This window comes from Solanum verrucosum, unplaced genomic scaffold (assembly GCF_900185275.1).
Source record: "Solanum verrucosum unplaced genomic scaffold, falcon-dt-bn FXZP01000229.1, whole genome shotgun sequence".
NCBI lineage: Eukaryota > Viridiplantae > Streptophyta > Magnoliopsida > Solanales > Solanaceae > Solanum > Solanum verrucosum.
The window spans coordinates 1681265-1705365 of record NW_026020011.1 but is presented as its reverse complement, the minus strand read 5'-3'; the positions used below and the strand labels follow the sequence as shown (position 1 = coordinate 1705365).

The window sequence follows — 24101 nt, the reverse complement described above, 5'->3', positions numbered from 1 at the left end:
AGCTGATTCGGTACTGAGAGATGAGTGGGAAAATCATATTCTACAACATAAATTTTTCTACTGATTTGTGGTGGGAAAAATCTTTGTTTCTAGTAATGTCCCGAGACTTCTAGTTAATGTGGAGAGATCCCAATCATCCTACCACAATCCATGTTGATTGCATTCCTTATTGACGTTGAGGTCACATGAGCTAGCCTGACCATCTCAGTCCAAGTCAAGCACGATCGGCATTTCTTTGTTTTATATTTAATATTTAATGATTTTCATCATTTTGATGAATTTTTTAGATAATACTATCTTTTTAACAGGCCATGGATTTCCCAGGAGGAAAAATTCCATTTGTTTCTCAAATGAAATTCATTCCAGAGTCATCAGAAATAAGGTTAGCTTGTTATAGAGTCCTTGACAATAATGGCTCTCCAATTCCAGGCAGTGTATTTGAACAGGTAATTAATTTTAATTCAGGAAAAACTTCTCCTACATTGTATCTGTACTAAATCAATAACGGGTCGTTTGGTAGGATGTATTAGAAAATCTAAACATGCATTAGTCGTAGTACTCCCTTCGTTTAAAAAAGAATGAACTCCTTTCCTTTTTAGTTTGTTTCAAAAAGAATGATCTCTTTCTATTTTTGGTAACATTTTAATCTCAGCTTTTCATGTGGCATGTTTAAGGCCACAAGATTAAAGGACAATTTTGTACATTTGACATAACTTTAATTTAGGACCACAAGATTCAAAAGTCTTCTTTATTTTCTTAAACTCCGTGCCAAGTCAAACTAGACCATTCTTTGTGAAACGGATGGAGTATTATTTAATTGGGATAAGACATAAGTATCCCCCTACACTATGATTGAAATTCCAGAAGCACACTTTAATAAAACTAAGGCCTTATATTACCCCTTGATCTCATTCTTTTTTTGTAATTTTATACACTTTTTGACTTACGTGGCACACTCCGTGACTCCACTTTGTTGAGGCGCGTGATAGATGTTTGGAGGTCATGTAGGCCAAAAAGGTGTACAAAATTATTTAAAAATGAGATCAGGGGTAATAAGATCTTAGTTTAGTTAAGGCGTGTCTCTGAGATTTCAGTCATAGACTAGGGGTACTTATGCCTTATCCCTATTTAATTCTTTATTTGGTAGGATTTTCAATCTATGTATAACTAATACATAACAAACTGCAGGGTATTAATCATTTGTATGTCTTACTATATACGTAATATCTTTAATTCCGACTTCCTGCATGACCTATTTATAACCACAAGATTCAACCGTGCGCGTGCCCTGCATGACATGTGGTTTGGTGCTTTGTTAGGTGAGGAGAGATTTGGCAGTGAAGATGTATAGTACAATGGTGACCCTTCAAATAATGGACAACATTTTTGATGAAGCGAAAAAACAAGGGAGGTTATCCTTTTATATGACCAGTGTTGGAGAAGAAGTCATTAACATAGCTTCTGCTGCTGCTCTCACCACAGATGACATTGTCTTGCCTCAGGTAAATTTTTTACTGTCTTATTTTTCTGACGGTCCTCAACTAATGGTTATTATCTCATAAAATCACCTTTTTTAGTTGAATAAAACTAAAATCAAGCAGAAATGTGAGTATGTGATCTAGCTTTTGGGGTTGAGTTAGGCTCAAGTGTCATATCTTTACATGGTATTCGAGCCAGACCCATTTCAATTTGTTGTTCACCGATGATTGTTGGGTATATAGCAAGAGTTAATGGGAAATGGAAGGAAGATGAAAAGAGAGGAACTTGAAAAGTCTCTTATGCTTTAGTAAAATACGCATTTGTCCCTCATCGGTGGTGGAAAGAAAAAAGAAGAGTTTAAATAGAGAAACACTTCTATTAATTGTTAAAAGGGTTGGAAAGAGGGACCCCCCTCGCGCCGTCGTCGTCGCTCGACTTCGGCATTGGAAAATGATCGAGAGATTATTTTTTGGACAAAGTTTGTTTTAATTATTTAGTTAATTATTTATTTAATTAATTAAATTAAATTAAATGGCCAAAACATTTCAATCAATTAGTTAATTAACCGAAACATTCTTTGTGTACTTTATTGTTGTTGAGTGGTTCGCTGACACCAGCGTTTTGGGTATCAATACACTGGTGATTGAGATCATTCTATCCTGGGAGGATATATTCCAAATCAAGCCTCAGATACTAGAGGGGAATATTTCCTTAAGGGGACACTGTGCATTCAGTGGACTTGATCTTTTCCGTTCTGTTTTTTCCAAATTTTGGTATGTTTTACAGATTTTAGTTTTCTTGTTGAATTAATTTATGGTCATCTTTTTCGTCACTGGTTCGGATAAACTTTGGTAACTTCGTGTTTCTACAAAGTTTGTTGAATCAGTAATATTGGTTTTTAGCACAGATTGCTAACAATCTTAAGGAAATCATTTATTTTATTTTAATCTGTGTTTATGGTGGAGACAAAAACCTTCGTGGTTTTACACTCATATTAAGTTTGCAATTTAAGTTATTGCTTACTGAGTCATATGTATCAATTTCTATTTTTTATAGATTTTTATTCTGAAATGGCAAATGATAATGTGACGGTGGCTGTTGATGCACCAACCTGAACTGTTGTACCATCAACAGAGAAATCGAGAAAATTCTCTAGTGTGAATTTCAAAGGATGGCAGCAACGGGTATTTTTCTGGCTTATCACTCTTGGTCTGCAGAAATTTACCAATGAAGTAACTCCAGTGCCTGCTATTGAAATACTAGACAGAAAAAAATTCATGATTATTGAAGCATGGAAGCAGGCAAACTTTCTATGTAAGGGCTACACTTTGAGTGCTTTAGAAGATGACTTATATAATGTCTATAGTGCAATGACAACTTCGAAAGAATTGTGGGATGCACTTGAGAAGAAATATAAAACAGAAGATGCATGCTTGAAAAAGTTTGTGGTCGCAAAGTTTTTAGACTATAAAATGTCAGATAGTAAAACTGTTGGATCACAAGTGCAGGAACTTCAACTTATTTTCCATGATCTGATTGTTGAGGATATGGTAGTAAATGAAGATTTCAAGTGGCTGCAATGATTGACAAGTTACCTCCTTCGTGGAACGATTTCAAGAATTATCTAAAACACAAACGTACGGAAATAAAGCTTGAAGATCTTGTGATTCAGCTCAAGATTGAAGAAGATAACAAGACCGCCGAAAAGAAGTCTCGTAAGAGTTTGACAATAATTAAAGTTAATATTGTTGAAAAAGCTCCTACTAAAAGCAAGAAGAGAAAGAAGTCCAACGGACATAAATCAGAATAGGCCAAGAAGAAATTCAAGGGCAACTGTTACAACTGTGGTAAGGCTGGTCACAAGTCTTCTGATTGTCGTGCCCAAAGAAAGGACAAAGACAAAGGCAAAAGTCAAGTAAACATCGTGGAAGAGATGAAAGATGCAGATGACCTATGTGTAATGATCTCGGAGTGCAACTTAGTTGGAAATTCCAAGGAGTGGTTTCCCGACTCAGGTGCCACTCAACATATTTGCTCTGCGAATTAAGCCTTTGCAACGTACACTCCTGCTGAGTACGATGAAGATTTGTTCATGGGGAACACAACAACAGCAAGGATTGCAGGAACTGGGAAAGTTATGTTGAAGATGACATTCGGCAAGGTGTTGACTCTGAACAACGTTCTGCACGTTCCTACTATTAGGAACAATTTAATTTCTGCTACACTACTCGTTAAGAATGGATTTAAGTGTGTCCTTGTTAGTGACAAAGATGTAATAAGTAAGAATAAGATGTTCTTAGGAAAGGGCTAGTGAGGCTACCTCACTAAGGGCCTCTTCAAATTGAATGTAATGGTTGTTGACAGTATTAATAAGAATTTTGCTTCTGTTTACTTATTAGAGTCAAATGATTTATGGCATGCCCGTTTGGGACATGTAAATTACAAAGTCTTGTGAAAATTGATTACTTTACAAGTATTGCCTAATTTCAAATGCGAAATTTGTGTAGAAAGTAAGTTTGTTAAATATTCTTATCAGTCTGTTGAAAGAAATTCAAAACCTTTAGACTTAATTCACACAGATATATGCGATATGAAGTCGACACCATCTCGTGGTGGGAAAAAGTATTTTATAACTTTTATTGACGATTGCACTTGATTTTGTTATGTATATTTGTTTAATAGTAAGGATGAAGCAATTGATGCATTTAAGCAATACAAAAATGAAGTGGAGAATCAATTGAATCTAAAGATAAAAATGATTTGGAGTGATAGGGGTAGAGAATACGAATCTCCTTTTGCAGAGATATGTTTGGAATATGGTATTATTCATCAAACTACTGCACCCTATACACCACAGTCAAATGGTTTGGCAGAACGGAAGAACAGAACATTAAAAGAAATGATGAATGCCTTGATAATCAGTTCTGGTTCACCCGAAACCTTTGTGGGGAAGCCATCTTTACGGCTAATAAGATACTCAATAGGGTACCCCGTAGCAAAACACAATCAATTCCATATGAGTTGTGGAAAGGAAGGAAACTTAACTTGAAATATTTCAAAATGTGGAGGTGTCTAGCCAAGGTAGAGGTTCCTTTATCGAAGAGGGTGAAAATTAGACCCAAAACAGTGGATTGTGTATTTATTGGATGTAACTGTAAACAATAAGGTCTGCCGGTTTTTGGTTCACAAATCTGAAAATCCTGAGATTCATGTTAATAGGATAATTGATTCAGATAACATTGAGTTCTTTGAACACATTTATCCGTATAAAACTGAATGTGAGTCGACAAGTGAAAGACCTAAACGACCACAGGAAGAATCAACGGAAAATACACTACCTAATGAGGATCCTAGGCGTAGTAATCGCCAATGGAAATCTACTTCTTTCGGACCAGATTTTGTGGCATTCTTACTTGAAAATGAGCCTCCAACATTTAAAACAACTATGTCTTTATCTGAGTCAATCTATTAAAAAGAAGCAGTCAATAGTAAGATCGAATCAATTTTAAGAAATCATACTTGGGAATTGATTGAACTTCCTCCAGGAAATAAACATTTAGGATCAAAATGGATCTTTAAAAGGAAAATGAAAGCCAATGGGACTATTGACAAATATAAGGCTAGACTTATAGTCAAAGGATACAGACAAAAGGAAGGTCTGGACTACTTTGATACATACTCTCCAGTAACAAGGATAACATCAATTAGGATGTTAATAGCACTAGCGGTAGTGCATGATCTTAAAATCCACCAAATTGATGTAAAGACAACCTTCTTAAATGGAGAGTTGGAGGAAGAAATTTACATGGAACAACCTGAAGGGTTTGTGGTTCCTGGTAAAGAAGAGAAAGTGTGTAGACTTGTGAAATTGCTTTATGGGCTCAAGAAAGCACCCAAACAATGGCATGCTAAATTTGACCAAATAATGTTGGCAAATGGATTTAAGATTAACGAATGTGATAAATGTGTTTACATTAAAAAAGTTCTGAATCATGAAGTCATTGTTTGTCTGTATGTTGATGACATGTTAAGAATGAGTAAAGATATTGACGATATAAATGCTACTAAGCGCATGCTATTCAGCAAGTTCGATATGAAGGACTTAGGAGTTGCTGATTTGATCTTAGAGATCAGGATTCTCAAAACTCCTTAGGGACTAGCATTATCTCAATCTCATTATATTGAAAGAGTATTGGCTAAGTTCAAGTACTTGAATTTCAATGTTGTCAAAACTCCAATTGATTTAAGCTTTACATTTCCAAAGAATGTAGGTGAAAGTGACTCTCAAGTGAGATATGCCAGCCAGAGTGTTGGGGAGTTTGATATATATTATGAATTGTACGCGATCAAATATAGCATGTGCTATTAGCAAACTGAGTCGGTTCACTAGTAATTAGAATCAAACTCACTGGATGGCAATGAAATGTGTGTTGGGGTATCTGAAACATACACAACACTATGCTTTGCATTATAATAAATATCCTGTTGTGATTGAAGGATATAGTGATGCAAATTGGATCACCGGGTCAAATGAAGTAAAATCCACAAGTGGTTATGTGTTTACACTTGGTGGAGGAGCAGTCTCTTGGAAATCGTCCAAACAGACATGTATCGCTCGCTCCACAATTAAATCTAAATTTATTGCTTTAGATAAGGCTGGTGAAGAAGTTGAATGGCTTTGGAATTTCTTAGAGGATATTCCATTCTGGCCCAAACCTGTGGGACCTATTTGCATACATTGTGATAGTCAAGCAACAATAGGTAGGGCAAGGAGCGTCATGTACAACGGGAAGTCTCGTCATATATGACAGAGACATAACACCGTAAGACAACTGCTCTATAGTGAAATTATCACAATTGACTATGTGAAGTCAAGAGATAATGGGTTTACGGCTTAGGACAAGTCAGCATGGCAGTAACTCTATCTAGCAGACTGGAGATCCCAAGAGCTAGATTCAAGGAGAAAAATAAAGTTGTGACTGACGGTTCGACATTGTCAATCAGGGCCGACTCAACAACATTGGGGACTAAAGTGAAACTTAAGAGAGGGGCCCTAATTTTTTTTCATCATATATACTTTTATTTAATATCTACTTTTCTAGCTATTTTAGATGTGAAGTCATTAAATACGGTATTATAATCAATTTGTTTTAATAATTTCTTTTCAAATGATGATATAGCTGATTCATTAAATTTCTCTTTAGACATTGTTGATCTTAAAGAAGATTTAATCAATTTTAATTTCGCAAAAACTTCTTTCGGCTGAGGCAATAGTTACAGGAACTGTTAACATTATTCTATAAGCAATATGAGTATTTGGAAAATAATCAAGTCTTTTTATTTGTTTGAGAATTTTAATTAGATCATTATCTTCTACTTGTTTATTTCCCTTAACACTTTTAATTGAAAAAATGAATCTAAACCATCAATATCATAATAACTATCACATGATAAAGAAAGTTCAAGGTTAAGACAATTTTTTTTTAAAATTCTCATCATCTAGTGATCTCAATATTTTACCACTAAATAAGAAATCAAAAATATGTCCATATGTTTCAATTGGTTCAAATCTATTTTGAAGTGAAAAAATGGTTTGATCTACTCTACATATATAAAACAATCAATTCTAAAAGGTTCTTCAAGGGACTTTGTGATTTCGCTATCCACATTTTCATCAAATTGTTTCTAACGAAATTCAGATTTTCATCTCATATGCAATTTCCTTAGTAGAAATCATAACACTCATAGTACATATAATAATTATTTTTTAAATAACATATATAAGTAATTGTTTTTTAAAATGGGGGCCCCAAAATATATGGGGCCCCAAGCGATGGCTTTAGTGGCCTAAGGGTTAAGACAACCTTGTTGTCAATCAACTCAATCCATTCTCATGATGAAGACAATGTTCAGGAACAAGGTTAAGACTTTAAGGCTTGTTAATGAGTTAATAAAGCTTAAAGTTTTTAATGATTTGCTAAGTTTGGCAGATTTGACCAAATAGTGTATTTACGAGATGACACGATTAGAAATCACCTATGTGAGTGTGAAGTGTAAGCCACTTCAAAGAGAATTTTATGTCAAAAGCCTATTCTTTATACACTCATGAAACCAGGAGGTGTTCATGGCTGAAACGAACACAACAGTAAGAACCATAAACGGTAAAGGGTTAATTGTGTGACATATGGTTGTCTAGGTATACACCAAAACTCGACGGTTCAAAGATATCTCATCTACCGAGTGACCGACTATATCCGACATATGTTCACTACGGAAAGTCCAAGGGAAAACTTACTTATTCAGATGCAATTGATTCTTGCTTGTAAAGTACACACTCGTTCGTGCATTCCTTATATTATAACCATTCCACATTCATGTGGGGGATTGTTGGGTATATAGCAAGAGTTAATGGGAAATGGAGGGAAGATGAAAAGAGAGGAACTTGAAAAGTTGGGAACTTGAAAAGTCCTCTTATGCTTTAGTAAAAAGACATTTGTCCTTCATCGGTAGTGGAAAGAAAAATAGAAGAGTTTAAATAGAGAAGCACTTCTATTAATTGTTAGAAGGGTTGGAAAGAGGGACCCCCCTCGCGCCGTCGTTGTTGTCGCTCACTCGGCTCGGCTTCGGCTTTGGCTTTAGCTGCAAACTTTCATTAATGGTCGTGTGGATTCTAAAAGGTTGCAACCTTTCAGAATCAATTTCTCTTGGCTATAAATACCATTGATTCTTCAGACTTTTTCCTTACGAAAATTTCTGATTTCTTCTTCTTTTTCTTCTGCACAAATTTCTTCGTGTACTTTACTGTTGTTGAGTGGTTCGCTGACACCAGCGTTTTGGGTATCAATACACTGGTGATTGAGATCATTCTATCCTGGGAGGATATATTCCAAATCAAACCTCGGCTACTAGAGGGGAATAATTTCCTTAATGGGACACTGTGTATTCAGTGGGCTTGATATTTTCCGTTTTGTTTTTCTAGATTCTGGTATGTTTTACAGATTTTAGTTTTGTTGTTGAATTAATTTCTGTTCATCTGTTTCTTCACTGGTTCGGATAAACTTTGGTAACTTCGTATTTCTGCAAAGTTTGTTGAATCAGTAATATTGGTTTTTAACACAGATTGCTAACAATGATGGGCCCCTATTTAGAAGTGTTCACGCTCCAATTGAGGTATGGGCGTGCGGGGAGTGTTAGGATGTATTGGAATTTGGTCTCCTTACATAGACTTGGACAAACTTCCCCTCATGAGCTAGTTGGATGTGCGGGGGAGTGTCAAGATGTATTGGAATTTGGTCTCCTTATATGGACTTGAACAAACCTTCCCTCATGAGCTAGCTTTTGAGTTGAGTTAGGCCCAAATGTCATATCTTTACATTATACATAAATTCGACTCCCCTATTACGTGTTATGTAAAACGCTCTACCTCACACCTACCTTTTAAAACATTAGATGAAAATGTAAACACAATTTTATTATGATTGCAGTACAGGGAACCCGGTGTTCTGTTATGGCGCGGCTTCACCCTGCAAGAATTTACCAGTCAATTGCTTGGAAATAAGGGTGACAGTGGAAAAGGCAGGCAAATGCCAATACATTATGGTTCTAACAAGCTCAATTATTTCACCGTCTCTTCACCTATCGCGTAAGACTCTTCTAACCTTTTTCCTAGCACAAGATTGATTCAAATTATATATATATATATGTTTCAGTTGAGTCGAGGGGTAAGACTGCATACACACCATCCTCTCCAGATCCATGTGTAGGATTACACCGAGTATGTTGTTGTTGTTGTTGTATCGTCTAATTAAACTACTTATATTGTTCATTTCACCAGCACACAGCTTCCACAGGCTGTAGGCGCGGCTTATGCGCTGAAAATGGATAAAAAAGAGGCTTGTGTTGTCACTTATTTTGGTGATGGTACCACTAGTGAGGTGATTTTGAATAAGTACTACTCCCTAGTCCCTTCGCGCTATCCCTGAAACTATTTATTCCTAGATTGGAGGGAGTATAATTTATGGCATTTTCGCTTAGAAGATAAAGTAGTTTTATTTAATGAGTTTGTGTTTGAGTTATTTTCAGGGAGATTTCCATGCTGCTTTGAATTTTGCGGCAGTTCTTGAAGCTCCTATTATATTTCTATGCCGCAACAATGGATGGGCCATTAGCACCCCTGTTGCAGAGCAATTACGAAGTATTCCCCTTGACTCAATTCAATCTGTTTTAAGGGTGAAAGATATTCAACGAAAAATGTTTTCTATGTAATAAGTTATTTTCTCGTGTTTGGTTATTCAAAATCTATTTCTCTGAAAAAGACTTAGAGCATGTTTGGATTGACTTAAAAGTTGGTCAAACCAGCCAATCCAAACGGGCTCTTAACTACATCATATCAAACATGGTTCGTATCTCAGACAACATAAGCTACATTTCTCCTAAATATTTTTCCAATGGTAGGTGATGGGGTCGCGATCAAAGGGCAAGCTTATGGCGTTAGAAGTATTCGAGTGGATGGCAATGATGCCCTTGCAGTTTATAGTGCTATTCGTGCAGCTCGCGAAATGGCAATAAAGGAACAAAGGCCAATAATAGTAGAGGTGTGAAATTCAGCTATTCCTATTAGGGAAACATGCCTGATATACATACCCTCGTTACAAAAGTGGCTCACATATACTTTTACTGTTACAAAGTGGCTCACATATACGTACCCCTACCGTTACAAAAGTGGCTCTGGGCCATTTGTGTAATAGTAGCGGTATATGTGTGTCACTTTTATAAGAAAGGCTATATCAACTCTAAATCGCAAAGTTGAGAAATATATCAGGCCCTATTCCCTTCCTATTATTTCCGTATAAGGTTTCATGCTTATAAAACTTCCATTTTGTAACACTTATAATTAGGCCATGGCTTATCGAGTAAGCGACCATTCATCATCTGATGATTCAACCAAGTACCGATCCAGGGAGGAGATCGAGTACTGGAGAAGACGATGCTCAGTAGCCAGATTCAGAAAATGGATACAGAAAAATGGTTGGTGGAGTGATGAAGAGGAACTAGAATTCCGGGGAAATACAAAAGAGCAGGTTCAAGATTCAAAAATCCTAAAATGTATTTGATTTGCTTTTTGTTCTATTCTAGTATTTGTTGATTTTTAAAAAAATTTAATGTAGGTGTTGCAAGCACTTGAAAAAGCTGAGGAAACAGAGAAACCTCCTTTGGCAGATTTGTTTACTGATGTTTATGATCAAATCCCATTACATCTTCAAGAACAAGAGAGGTATATTAGAGACGTGATAAACAAACGACCAAATGAGTATCCTACTAATATACCTATATAGGCTACAATTGAAAAAAAATCGATTTGAAATTGGTATCGTTGTATTCCAGTAATGTCCACTATGTAATATGAATATACGATGCAGTTGTGGGTGTGCGCGTTTGTATCTTTAGTCTGAATTTGCACGAATTATCCAAGTTGAATTAAGTTTGAATCTGTTTATCTTCTTTGTAAATGTATGTTGTATGTACGTACCTTAACATAGTTTTTAGTGAAAAGGGTCTAAAATATCCCTCAACTTTGTTTTATTGGTTGATCTGCAACCGTGTTGGCCTCTCTAAAACAGTGTGCCACTTTGACATGAGCTTGTTTCATTATGTTTATTTTGTCCAAATATTAATGTTTGAAGGGTTAGGAGTATGGTCCTAATATCATTCACTTTTTGAAATTCATGATGACATAGCCATTAATCTAAATAAGTTTTCTGCCTAAAAGTCTCATGTGCTACATTGCTATTTGAAGTATCCTACAATATACCATGATACTATAATTTGTTGCATATTCTATTGAATATATAAAAAAGATAAATTTTTAAAAGTTTGCTAAAGGTAGAGATAAATTTGATCGTATAGTATCAACAGTATAGATAAATTTGGCTAGATAGATAATATTAAAAGATAAAGAATAATTTTGATCCTTTTTCCTTTTCAACTTAATTTTAAATATATTATGCCTAGTTTGTATTTCAACTTTTGTTAGGTAAATCTATATGATATTATTAATGCGTGTTACACAGTCTAGCTAGAGATATGATTCGATTTTTTCGTTTGAAAAATAAAAAATAAAAGAGAACGGAAATTGATTTTATCGTAAAATTAAGCTTATTGAACAATATAACTATTATAAAGAAAAGAAGATAAGATATGTAGATGAATGACATATTTTTCTTCTATTCAGGTGTATCTTATAATGGTGAATGATATTTATATTTATAGGTTGAGAAATCACTCTAAATGTCACCATGTTGAATATCAAATTAATAGATACATTGTTATCCCAAAGAGATTTATATCATCTAGAGAATACATATACATGAACGTAAGTATTAGTTAATGAATAAACTAAATAGACAATCCACTTAGTTCAATGAATTTTTAACATTTCTTTTTAACTTCTTCTTATTTTCTATTTTATGCAAGATGAATAGGAAAAATGCTATAATCAAACCATTTCAATATTTTTTAGCATGGATCATCGACCCATCTTTTCAGTATTATTTTATTTTCTATTTTATGCAAGAAGAATAATTTGTTGCATATATATATATATATATATTTTGAAAAACAGTTTTTATTCGGTGACAACTTCTCTACTCTCAAAGGTAATAATAACATTTGCATATACTTCCTTTTTTTAGATCTCATTTGTTCATTAAATTAAGAAATATATTTTATTTTTTGTAATATTTTGTGGGCTCCATCTATATTTCTATTATATAGAAAGGTGAAGATGACCAGGACGACCAAGGGCAAATCCGTAAATAAGCAAAATGTACAGCTTAATAGCAATTGTACTTCGTGCATAGGAAGTACTGAAATTCCAGAAAAACCATCCAAATTCTAGCTTATTCTTAAGGCCACGTGGCTATCCACACATTGGAAGAGTAAAACAAAACACTCGGACTTCTATAAATGTAGGGCCCATTATTGTCTTTTAAGTTATCACAGTAATTTTCATACTTTTTTTAATATACTAATAAGCTTATAACATTAAAAAATCATATAGAGTACTTTTTTTTCTTTTTCTTAAAGTAGTGTAACATTCAATCTACTCAATTGTTGTATTTTGTTATTCCTTCTTAAATTCATAAATAATTTATATTCATCATATTTACGAAAAACAATTAATTTCATATAAAAGGCTATTATATATATAAATATACACACTAGACACAACATTCCGTATTAGCAAAAACATAATATTATATATCTTTTAAATTTTTAAGTTGTTAATTATTATGATTTATGTCAATTTCAATATATATATTTGAATTTGGAGAGTCGGTCAATTTTTAATTGTTTTAAATATTAAAAGTTATTAATTTTTGTATTATATATATTTTAAATTATTAAGTTGTTAATTATTATGATTCACAATATTATTTATGTCATATGTGATACAAATAGAATTTAGAGAGTCGGTCAATTTTTAATTGTTTCAAATATTAAAAGTTGTTAATTATTGTATTATATATCTTTTAAATTTTTAAGTTGTTAATTATTATAATTTACATTATTATTTACCTCAGTTTCAAATAATGTATGTTACTTCATCTATCCTATTTATGTGGCACTAATCGAATTTTTGACTTACAAATACAAATATTTTCATTGAAATTTTATTAGTTAATTGATTGTTCAGTGTAATTTTTCTTTTGTATACAATTAATTGAAACTAATTGAATATAACACAATAATGGGCTAAAAGGAAAAGATTAATGGATAGTGCCTTAATTTTAAAAATCAACTTTCTTTCCATACACTACTTTATTTACCCTAGAATAATATAAGAAATTTTCAAAAGTAGATCTCAAAACTAAAAAGAGTCACAGTTCCTTTGCACAAGTAAACTCCAAATCATTTTTATTTTTTTGGTATTTCTCCGAAATGTTAAATAAATAATTTAAATTATAATTTCATGTAACACATAGTAGAAAGTACAGAGCAATATATCGTCAACATAAGCCAACATCTAATATGACCTGGATAAATTTAAAAGGCATTACAAAACTTCTTACAAAATCTAAAGAAATTAACCTAAGCTTCATATTATTATAACATTTATCATAATATGCATTAAATATAGGAAACTACGAGACCAACATAAATTTAGATGGTTTTGAAAAGTTAAAATATGTGCATTCACACACTCAAATTAAAACTTTTTAGATGAATTTAAGAAAAGTAGACAAATTGTCATGAAATCTTGAATTATTATAATAAAAAGGTAAAAAATATGTGAAATCGCATGTTCAAATTAATATTTTCTTAGAAGAACTTAAGTGGGGTAGACAATAAAATTGCCATAAAATCTTGAATCACTGTAATTAAAAAGTCGTGAGTATACCATTTAGTTGTAATAGGAGAGTTCTTGTTTTCATTTTAATTTCTTGTTATAAAATCAAATTTTACCTATATTTTTGAGCCACAAACTTTAAAACAATTTTCAAAGTTATACAATATCAATCATTAATCATGTTCTAGAACAAATTTAATCTAAAAAATATACATCATAAAAGAAATTGAAATAAAATACCCATTTTTAATATATTATTACCTCACATTAATAAAATTAATTAAGAATTATAAAAATTGAAAGAGAATGAAGACATGAATATATATTAAAATCTCTAATAAAGAAGACAATTATGGAGGGAGGTGAAAAATTGATTGAATTGAATAAATAGTTTTTTAATTATAAAAAATTAAATAAGTAAATATTTTTTCTCCCATCTTTTAAGATATGCAAAATTAAATAATGAAAGTTATGAATATGAAAGATTAGATAGTTATGAGTATTTTATTAATATAATTAAGACTATATCATTTATAAATATGTAGAGGTGTGAGTTATAAAGATGAATTTCTTATATTAATTAATTGTAAAAATAAAAAATAAAAATCAAAAAAGGAGAAAAAAGAGAGATAAAAATAACTTTGCTTATATCTAATTTTATAGATTTTATATATATAAATAACATTTACATTTGTAATATTTTAATTACAATAATATTTATAAATATTTTAAATTAAATAAAGAAAGAAAAGAAGGAATCTTGAAAAGATAAAAGATAGTAGGATAATATAAATGAGTGACGAAAGAGAAAATGTAAGTGTAGTTATTTTCAGAAAAATTTAAAAGCATAATTATTTTGGAAAAAAACGGAAAATAAAGAATGAGAAAGAGAAATCTTAGGAAGATATAAATAGTGTAGTAATAATGAGGAAAGAGAAAAGTTAAGTTTACCTATTTTTCTGATTATTTTTTTTAAAGAAGAAATTGACAAAAAATATAAATGGTAATCCTAGCCAAAGAGAGGTGTCACATCACATTAGATTTTTATCATCTAACTTTATAATGTCTCTTAGATATTTAAGTTGTTCATTATTGTGATTTATAGTATTTTTTTTTATGTCAGTTTCAAATAATTCATGTTACTTTCTCTGTCCTAATTTATGAGACATTAATAGAATTTTGAAAGTCAACCAAATTTATTATATGTTTTTAAAATATCTTAAATTGCTAATTATTGTGATTTATAGTATTTTTACATCATTTCAAATAATATATGTTATTTTGTGTGTCTTCGTTTACGTGTCACTGTTAGAATTTTGAGAGTCAACCTAATTTTTTTATATGTCATCTAAATATTGTAAATTTCTAATTATTGTGATTTATACATATTTTAAATAATTTTTAAATATATAAAAGATTTTTTTAAAAAGTAAGACAAATTAATTAAGATGAAGAAAATATAAATTTGATATGAATTCTAGAAAAAACCTATTAACTCTATATCATTCTACACGAGAAAGGAATATAAAGAAAATAGTGTGTCATACTAATTACTAATCATTTTTTTGTTATTATTTCAGATAAATTACACGTTGAACTTCATGTAATAATGAGATGCGCTTCTTAATTCTAATTTTTACTTGTGAACAGTAAATAAAAAATATAGGCATTTAAGAAAATAACATATAACAATTTAATATAAAAATAAATTATTTTTAAAATATATAAATTTATATCAGTATGCAATAGTAAAAAGAAAATTAAATTTTAAATCATGAGTATTACCAAAATAACAAATATTCCCATAATTAATACCGACAATACCTGAAATTTGTTTTTGAATTAATCTACATTATTACATTATTTTATTTATGCAAAGAGTTTGATTGGGGAAAAAAATATTGATCAAATTCGATTTAATATTTTTGTCAACAAATTTATTCTTTAAAAATAATAAAAAAATAATAGTAAACACTTAAAATTTCTCTATGAAGAATTGATATTAAATTTGTAAGTAATTATATTGGGCCCGTATACGGGCCTTCAGTTATCTAGTTTTGTATAGAAATGTCCAATGGGTGGCTAGGGTGGGGCTAGGTAGGACAAGTCTTGACCTACTAAGATTTTGCCCCGCTTTGTTCCGTCCTACTTCATTTAGTATATTTTGAAAATTTGCCCCGTCTCGCTCCGTTTTATTATATAGATAGTGGAGAAGAAGGAATAGCGGAAATAAAAATAAAAAAAGGAAAGAAATTATTGAAAAGAAAAAAAAAAAAATTCAAGGCACAAAATATGAATATTTTTCTCCCGTTCTTGATGGGAGTTTGGGAAGACGAAGTCACATGAAGAAGATGAAGAAAGGGGATGAAGCCCTAGGGTTAGAGATCTCTAGGGGAAAAAATAAGTAAAAGTGAAGTTTTTTTTTGACAAATTTGTCTATTTTTTTTATTTTTTATGTAGGAGGCGTTTGTCATTACGCGCTTATGCTGAATATGAGAATATAATAAAAATATTGAAATGACACAAGAAGGCCTACTACATGTGTTTAAAATGAACAAGGTCTACTTGAGGTGTCTAAGTGAAAATTGATGTCAATTTTAAGGAACTGGTAATGGGCATAGACGTATCAGAATTTTGAGAGAATGAGTGCACTACTACGAAAATATGCATTTAAGATATAAATTTGATCGATTTGACATCTAAGTTCTTAACACTAGACCGTTAAATTTTAAAAATTATAGGTCCAAAATATATACTAGTAGTAGTTTTAAATTATAATATACACATTTAATTTAATTATATAAAAAATTTACAATGCTAAATGAAATTTCTAATGTAACACATTTGAAAATTTTGAAGGATTAAAACAAAATAAAAAAATAAATAATTGAAACCCCAAAAGTGTTACCGATAACCACTTGGAGAGGTGTTACTCCCAAAACAACATGAATATAAGATTTAAATTTCTAACTTCACCTGGAGAGGTACACTCAATTATCATCATATCATATGATACTTCGAACGTGAATTCACACATTTATATTTAAGTAATTTTCAAAAGATATAATACTATTGTATATGATCTAGAGAGGGGATAAATTCACATGAACTCACGAAACCCCCTTTAGATACGCCCCTTGCTAATGGGTTCCCGCCTATTTAGCCCCAGTGACTTTCAAACTCATAACCAAAGCCTCTTAATTATTATTTCCAAAGAAGGAAACTCCATTATTGGAGTAGTTGCATGTATATTGTATAGTATTGTTCTATATATATAACACCATCTTCAAGCTCTTTTTTATGGTTTCATTAATTTCTCCATATATAATTAAGAAACACCACCAATGGCCATTTGGATTTCAAGATCAAGAAGAATCTTTAACCATTTTATTCAAAGGGCTTGTCCCTTATCTCTTCTTCACCCTAGAGGTTCAAAGCCATTTTCCTATTTTGAGTCCAAGCAACTAGAGCCACAATGCTATTATGAGGAGGAGGATTATCATGTTGATATTAAACATGATGAGAACCAAGTAACGTTTTAAATTATCAACTTCTTTTTTAGTTATATATACTAGCTCCAATTATTAGGGATGGCAATGGGGTGGGGCGGCTTGAGCTTAGTCTGCAAATTTTTTAATACGTCCCGCCCCGCTCCGCATAACAACTTTTTTCATTTTCAACCCAACCCATCTCTCCCAGCATAAATCCACCCCGCATGAACCCGCCCCGCATAATTTTTTTAATATTTTCTTTTTCTAGTTAAGTTTGATACTAAAAATAAAATTCATAACAATAAATTCTTTTTTTCATTAAGTTGTATTAATTTAATAGGATAGTGACTTAAAAAATTATTTTTTAGGGGTCAATTGGAAAACATGTAAGAAATTGTATTATTTTTTATTGAACCATTTTCATATACTATCTCGAATATTTTAGTAAATTTATATAAATTATCTTAATAAATAATGTTCTATCATGCACTCTTATAACGTGTAAAAAGTTAAAATTAAATTTGAACCCACATAAAATCACATATACCCGCAACCCACCCCGCCCCGCATTAATTTAAAAAAAAAACCACTTCAACCCGCCCCACACAACCTTAAGCCCGCCCCTCCCCACATAGCATTAAACCCACCCCGCCCAGCATTCGCCCCGCCCCATTGCCATCCCTACCAATTATATTCCATGTTGATAAATTAGTGTTCTTCAATTTTTATTATTACATGCTATTTTATTTGTTTTGGTTATAATATTATTTATTGTTACGACATTTCTTTTCTTCATTATTTACATAATAATGATTTCTTTATTTTTGTATTCCCTTTTCATATTTATACTTTGAAATACTTAATCGGAGTAGAAAGTCTATTGGAAACAACATCTCTATCTTCCCAAGATAGGGATAAGATTGCGTACTACACACCATCCTTCCAAACTCTGCTTATGAGATTATACTGAATATGTTATTGTTGTTGTGATCTCCTATCTAAGCTAAAAATTGTCCTCCGCATCCATTTTTTTATTTTTCGAGTGTATCGGCCATCATCTAGGTTCAGAAATTTATTTACTAAATTTTGTATTTTACTCCTACTATCAAATAACAAAGGATTTAACTTATAATATATATACACACTGATCGTGTACATTTTGTTTATATTAACAACGTAATTTAACTTAGGTTGGCTGCTTTATTTTCCAGGTAATTAGTTATGACAGTATAATCCACTGTGTAAAAATAATTTTATATCGTCAAAAGTAAACACAATAAAAATACCAAAATTGCACCTAATTTATCATCTATTTAACGTACATAAATGTTAATTTCCTTTTAATTTGGTGGTAATATTGTTTACTTTGAGTTGTAAAATTTCATAGGTGTAATTTTAATTCCTAAAATTATTTAAAAATCTCTTAGAGAATTTTTAATTTTAATAGTCCTGTATATCCGAACATGAACAAAACACTAGTAAAATTTATCTAAAATTTATTATAGCCCTTTTATTATAACTCATAAATGATCTTTTAGTAGCAATTTGATTTATAAAAAAATTAACATTACTGCAACCATCTAACAGATTCCGCCTTTTCAATCTTTCTTTGGGCATTGTATATAAAATATGATAATCTAGGAAGGTTTTATGTTTTATAATTTAATGGTTCTCATCATATTTTATGAAATTTTTGGATAATATTAGCTTTTTAACAGGCCATGGATTTCCCAGGAGGAAAGATTCCATTTGTTTCTCAAATGAAATTCATTTCAGAGTCATCAGAAACAAGGTTAGCTTGTTATAGAGTTCTTGACAATAATGGCTCTCCAATTCCAGGCAGTGTATTTGAACAGGTAATTAATTTCAATTCAGGAAAAAAATTACTCCTACATTGTGTTTATACTAAACCAATAACGAGTCGTTTGGTAGGAAGAAATCTAATACATGTATTAGTGATAGTTATTTTAAATCCGACCTTCTTCATGACATGTTATAACCACAAGATTCAACCACGCGCCTGCATGACGTGTGGTTTGGTGTTTTGTTAGGTGAAGAAAGATTTGGCAGTGAAGATGTATAGAAATATGGTGACCCTTCAAATAATGGACAACATTTTTGATGAAGCACAAAAACAGGGGAGGTTATCCTTGTATATGGCCACTGTTGGAGAAGAAGTCATTAACATAGCTTCTGCTGCTGCCCTCACCACAGATGATATTGTCTTACCTCAGGTCTTATTTCTCACATTTCATTGTTCTATCACAAACTCCTAATATACTAATAAAATGCCGTGTTGATTTCTCAAATAGTCACTCAGTTAGGAGTAGTTATTATCTCATAAAGTCACTTTCTTTTGTTGAAAAAAAGATGAATTTCGTAGTTGAGTGATCACCTGAGAAATCACATGCTTTGTTTAATATACGTCTGAACTATTTTTTTTTTGTCCTAATTACTCATAAATTCGATTATTTAATAATCTTGAACTCCCTATATTTCGTCACGTGTTAGGTAAAATGTTCTGCCTCACACCTGCTTCTTCAAATGCTAGATGAAAATGTAAACATTTTTATTATGATTGTAGTACAAGGAGCCCGGTGTTCTGTTATGGCGTGGCTTCACCCTGAAAGAATTTACCAGTCAATTGCTTGGAAATAAGGATGATAATGGAAAAGGAAGGCAAATGCCAATACATTATGGTTCAAACAAGCTCAATTATTTCACCGTCTCTTCAACTCTCGCGTAAGAACCTTTTTCCAAGCACAAGATTGATTCAGATGACACCCACACAAAGGCAGGCAAATGCCAATAAATTATGGTTCTAACAAGCTCAATTCTCGCGCACACACATTAAGTACTCCTTACTTATATTGTTCATTTCCCCAGTACACAGCTTCCACAGGCTGTAGGCGTGGCTTATGCGCTGAAAATGGATAAAAAGGAGGCTTGTGTAGTCACTTATTTTGGAGATGGTACTACTAGTGAGGTGATTTTTGAATTAAGTACTACTCCCTCCTGTCCTCCATATAATCTGATGTTTTCGCCTCTTTATATCGCATTTAATGAGATTTTATGTTGAATTATTTTCAGGGAGATTTCCATGCTGCTTTGAATTTTGAGGCAGTTCTTGAAGCTCCTGTTATATTTCTATGCCGCAATAATGGATGGGCCGTTAGCACCCCTGTCAACGAACAATTCCGAAGTATTCCCCTAAACTCAATTCCATCTGTTATAAGGGTGTGAATTGGTATGGTGAAAAATATTCCCCCAAAAATGCTTTCAAAAGTCATTTTCGATAAATATTTTCTAAAATGACTTACATCATATCAAACACGGTATAACTTAAGTTACATTGCTCCTAAATATTTTCCAATGGTAGGTGATGGAATCGCGATTAAAGGGCAAGCTTATGGAGTTCGAAGTATTCGTGTGGATGGCACTGATGCCCTTGCAGTTTATAGTGCTATTCGTGCAGCTCGCAAAATGGCAATAAAGGAACAAAGGCCAATAATTGTAGAGGTGTGAAATTCAGCAATTCCTATTATTCCTGTGTAATGTTTCATGCTTATAAAACTTCCATTTGTAACACTTATTAGGCCATAGCTTATCGAGTAAGCGACCATGCATCGTCTCATGATGCAACTCAGTATCGATCCAGGGAGGAAAGCGAGTACTGGAGAAGACGATGCTCAGTAGCCAGATTCAGGAAATGGATACAGAAAAATGGTTGGTCGAGTGATGAAGAGGAACTTGAATTCCGAGGAAATACCAAAGAGCAGGTTCAAGATTCAAAAATCCTAAAATGTAATCGATTTGATTTGTTTTTTATTCTATTCTAGTATTTGTTGATTTTTAAAAAAAATTCAATGTAGGTGTTGCAAGCACTTGAAAAAGCTGAGGAAACAGAGAAACCTCCTTTGGCAGATTTGTTTACTGATGTTTATGATCAAATCCCATTACATCTTCAAGAACAAGAGAGGTATATTAGAGACGCGATAAACAAACGACCAAATGAGTATCCTACTAATATACCTCTATAGGCTACATTTTCAAGATTTTTCGATTTGAAATTGGTACCTTTGAATTCCAGTATTGTCCTCTATGTAATATGAATATGCAATGCAATTGTGTGAGTGTGCGCGTTTGTATCTTTTACAGAAAATAGTCTGTTATTGCATGAATTATCCAAGTTGAATTAAGTTTGAACTCTGTTTATTTTCTATGCAAATGTATGTTGTATGTTCATACCTTAAATTAGTTTTTATGTCTTCAACTCTTAATTCAATGAAGCCATAGTACATAAAATGTAGAACAGAAAAAATTTAAGATAAAATGAAAATACTGTATGAATGAGCAAAATGGAAATTGCAGCAGAAAGCATAAATTGTTTTCTTTTTACTTGGTTTATAACTCCAGCTATCTGGTGAAACTATACCTAAACGAAAAAACTCATTTTTTTAACCGTGCCAAAACACAAAGAATTGTTGCCCTTATTAGTAGTCGTAGACTGTTTTGTAGTTTCTAGTCCTTCGATTTCTATGACTATCTATTATTCATGTATTTTGTTTGTAGTATTATTTTTGTTATAGTAATAATTTGTTACTATTTATTGTCTATTGTACTTTCATTATGTCTTTTTTGAATTGGTTTTGCCTTGAGCGGTGATGATAGCATCCAAGGAAGCTCTAATCCATTGAAGGAAAATGATGAAGCTTTAGAAACTCCAAGGAGGCTCGTAACAATATCTCAAACCAAGGAATTCAATGATAAGTTCAATGGGTTTCAATCGCTGATCCAAATGTGTCTTGTTGAGGAAGAAGAGCTCAAGCCCAAGGGAGATGAACTGTCCAAGTGCTACAACTATTTGGTGGCCCAAGTTGAAGTCCAAGAGAAGGAATATTGGGTCCAAAGTTCGGCCTTGAAGAAGTTCAAAGTGTGCAAAAGGCTCAAAATCGACCCAAAAGAAGGTCAATTTCAGCCCTTAAGTGGAGTTGAAATCCACAACCCAATCAAACCTAAATGGGGCTCAAAAGCCACGACCAAGAGAGGCCACAAAGTCCTTAATTCAGCCACAATTATTAGTGTTTTAGTTTTACCTTAGCCATCAAGCTATGATTTTATTTTATTATGTTCTAAATTGTTCTTTTAGAGTTTTATTGGGGCTAACAACCACCTTATTTATTCTATAAATAGGAGTGATTTTTCATTCATTCAAAAGACATTACATTGATATTAATAATATTTTAGAGAGTTCTTTTGAACCTTTGTGACATGTTCTTTGAGAATTCATCTTTAAACCTTTACTAGTTTTGAATCTTGACCACTTTATGAGTAACTAAAGACAATAATTATGTATAAACTAATCACCTTCTAAAGAAACCAAAAAGAAATCAAAGATATTTCAAGAAGAAATTACTTTATACTTTAAACAATAAAGATAAATTCTCCCAAAAGTTCAAAAGAACTCTCTCAAATATATAAATATCAATGTAATGTCTTTTGAATGAATAAAAAAACACTACTATTTATAGAATAAATAAGGTGGCTGTTAGTCTTAATAAAATCCTAAATGAACAATCTAGAACTTAATAAATAAAATCCTAACTTGGTGGTTAAGGTAAAACTAAAACCATAATAATTATGGTTGAATTAGACTTTGTGGGCTCTCTTGATCGTGGTTTTTTGAGCTTGCTTGGGCTGTTGATTTCAATTCTACTTAAGGGCTGAAATTAGCCTCCTTTTAGATTGATTTTGACCTTTTTTGCATCACTTTAGACTTCTTCGAAACTAAACTTTGGACCCCAATATTCCTCCTCTTAGACTTCAACTCGGGCCACCAATAGTTGAACTTTGGACCCCAAATAGTGGTTTTTAGGACACCTATTTAAATAATAGCCCAAGTTTAACAGCGTGACAAGTGTGTTCATTGAATGAAACAAAACAACCAAGTTAAAAAAATGGCACCCGACTATCAATACACACGTTTCATTTGAATTGTTGTTGCTACTTGTCGCGCCAAAAAGTTTCATATTGGGGATAAAGTAAGAATGAAGAAGTACATACCACTCCACAACAATTCTTGTTGGTCATTTAGTTTTATTTTAGGAAGCATTAATTCAAAATCTTGAATAATTTTGAGGAAATCAATTTCTTAAGCACATAAATTATGTGCTTGAAATTAAATTTTTATATTATGTTTTTCTTTTCTTTTCAGGAGACTAAAATCTTCACGATTTTATTCTCTTCTCATTTTTGGAAAAAACTAGAATTCGTGTAATTTTCTACTCTGATTTATAATTAGATTTGAAGATATAAAAACTTCAACATTTCATTAAATCTAATTTTAAACATAATATTCTAACAAGCTTAAGGAATTCAATAAAATTATTTTAGCAGATATAACTGATAGAAGAAATTGAGAGTAGACAAATACAATCGTTGGTATGTTACGAAGAGAAATGATTAAAGTCCTTCGCAATTCAAAAAGTTGTAACCGAAATCATCCGACAAAGTTGTCTGCTCAGAGCATTTGTCTTTTAACTTTGAGCTTTCGACAATGATATGTTTATGACCACAAGATTAAAGAACATTTAAGCATATTCTATGTATCTTTAGTTTAACTATCCTGCGTTTTGGATTACCCCTTGACCCCTAACACCTCTCTAACTGCTTTACTGATGCAGTCAACTATCCTGCGTCCCTACTACCCCCCCCCCCCCCCAAAGCCCCTATATATAGGCACCAACTTCTCAATCTAGGATATCAATATATATGTTAGGGGT

General features: G+C 32.1%; 2 protein-coding genes across 2 annotated transcripts; both read left to right on the top strand.

Annotated features, from left to right (window-relative positions):
* Nucleotides 1–311: 311 nt before the first annotated feature.
* Nucleotides 312–10814, top strand: LOC125820448 (2-oxoisovalerate dehydrogenase subunit alpha 1, mitochondrial-like). The gene is made up of 8 exons (XM_049499884.1): nt 312–446; nt 1320–1502; nt 8964–9121; nt 9314–9413; nt 9562–9673; nt 9934–10073; nt 10377–10559; nt 10647–10814. Exons 1-8 carry the CDS (start codon nt 312–314, stop codon nt 10812–10814), a joined length of 1179 nt encoding a protein of 392 aa, XP_049355841.1.
* Nucleotides 10815–19037: 8223 nt separating this feature from the next.
* On the top strand, nt 19038–21359 carry LOC125820481 (2-oxoisovalerate dehydrogenase subunit alpha 2, mitochondrial-like). The gene is made up of 8 exons (XM_049499920.1): nt 19038–19175; nt 19371–19553; nt 19904–20061; nt 20206–20305; nt 20410–20521; nt 20699–20838; nt 20916–21098; nt 21192–21359. The coding sequence occupies exons 1-8, from the start codon at nt 19041–19043 to the stop codon at nt 21357–21359; spliced, it is 1179 nt and encodes a 392-aa protein (XP_049355877.1). The 5' UTR covers nt 19038–19040.
* The last annotated feature ends 2742 nt before the right edge of the window (nt 21360–24101 follow it).

Excerpts from the sequence above, each read along its gene's own strand:
- LOC125820448 (XM_049499884.1), top strand. The coding sequence starts at position 312 with ATGGATTTCCCAGGAGGAAAAATTCCATTTGTTTCTCAAATGAAATTC. Across the intron at positions 447-1,319 it reads CAGGCAGTGTATTTGAACAG|GTGAGGAGAGATTTGGCAGT; the intron begins GTAATTAATTTT and ends GTGCTTTGTTAG. Across the intron at positions 1,503-8,963 it reads ATGACATTGTCTTGCCTCAG|TACAGGGAACCCGGTGTTCT; the intron begins GTAAATTTTTTA and ends TTATGATTGCAG.
- LOC125820481 (XM_049499920.1), top strand. The coding sequence starts at position 19,041 with ATGGATTTCCCAGGAGGAAAGATTCCATTTGTTTCTCAAATGAAATTC. Across the intron at positions 19,554-19,903 it reads ATGATATTGTCTTACCTCAG|TACAAGGAGCCCGGTGTTCT; the intron begins GTCTTATTTCTC and ends TTATGATTGTAG. Across the intron at positions 21,099-21,191 it reads GAGGAAATACCAAAGAGCAG|GTGTTGCAAGCACTTGAAAA; the intron begins GTTCAAGATTCA and ends AATTCAATGTAG.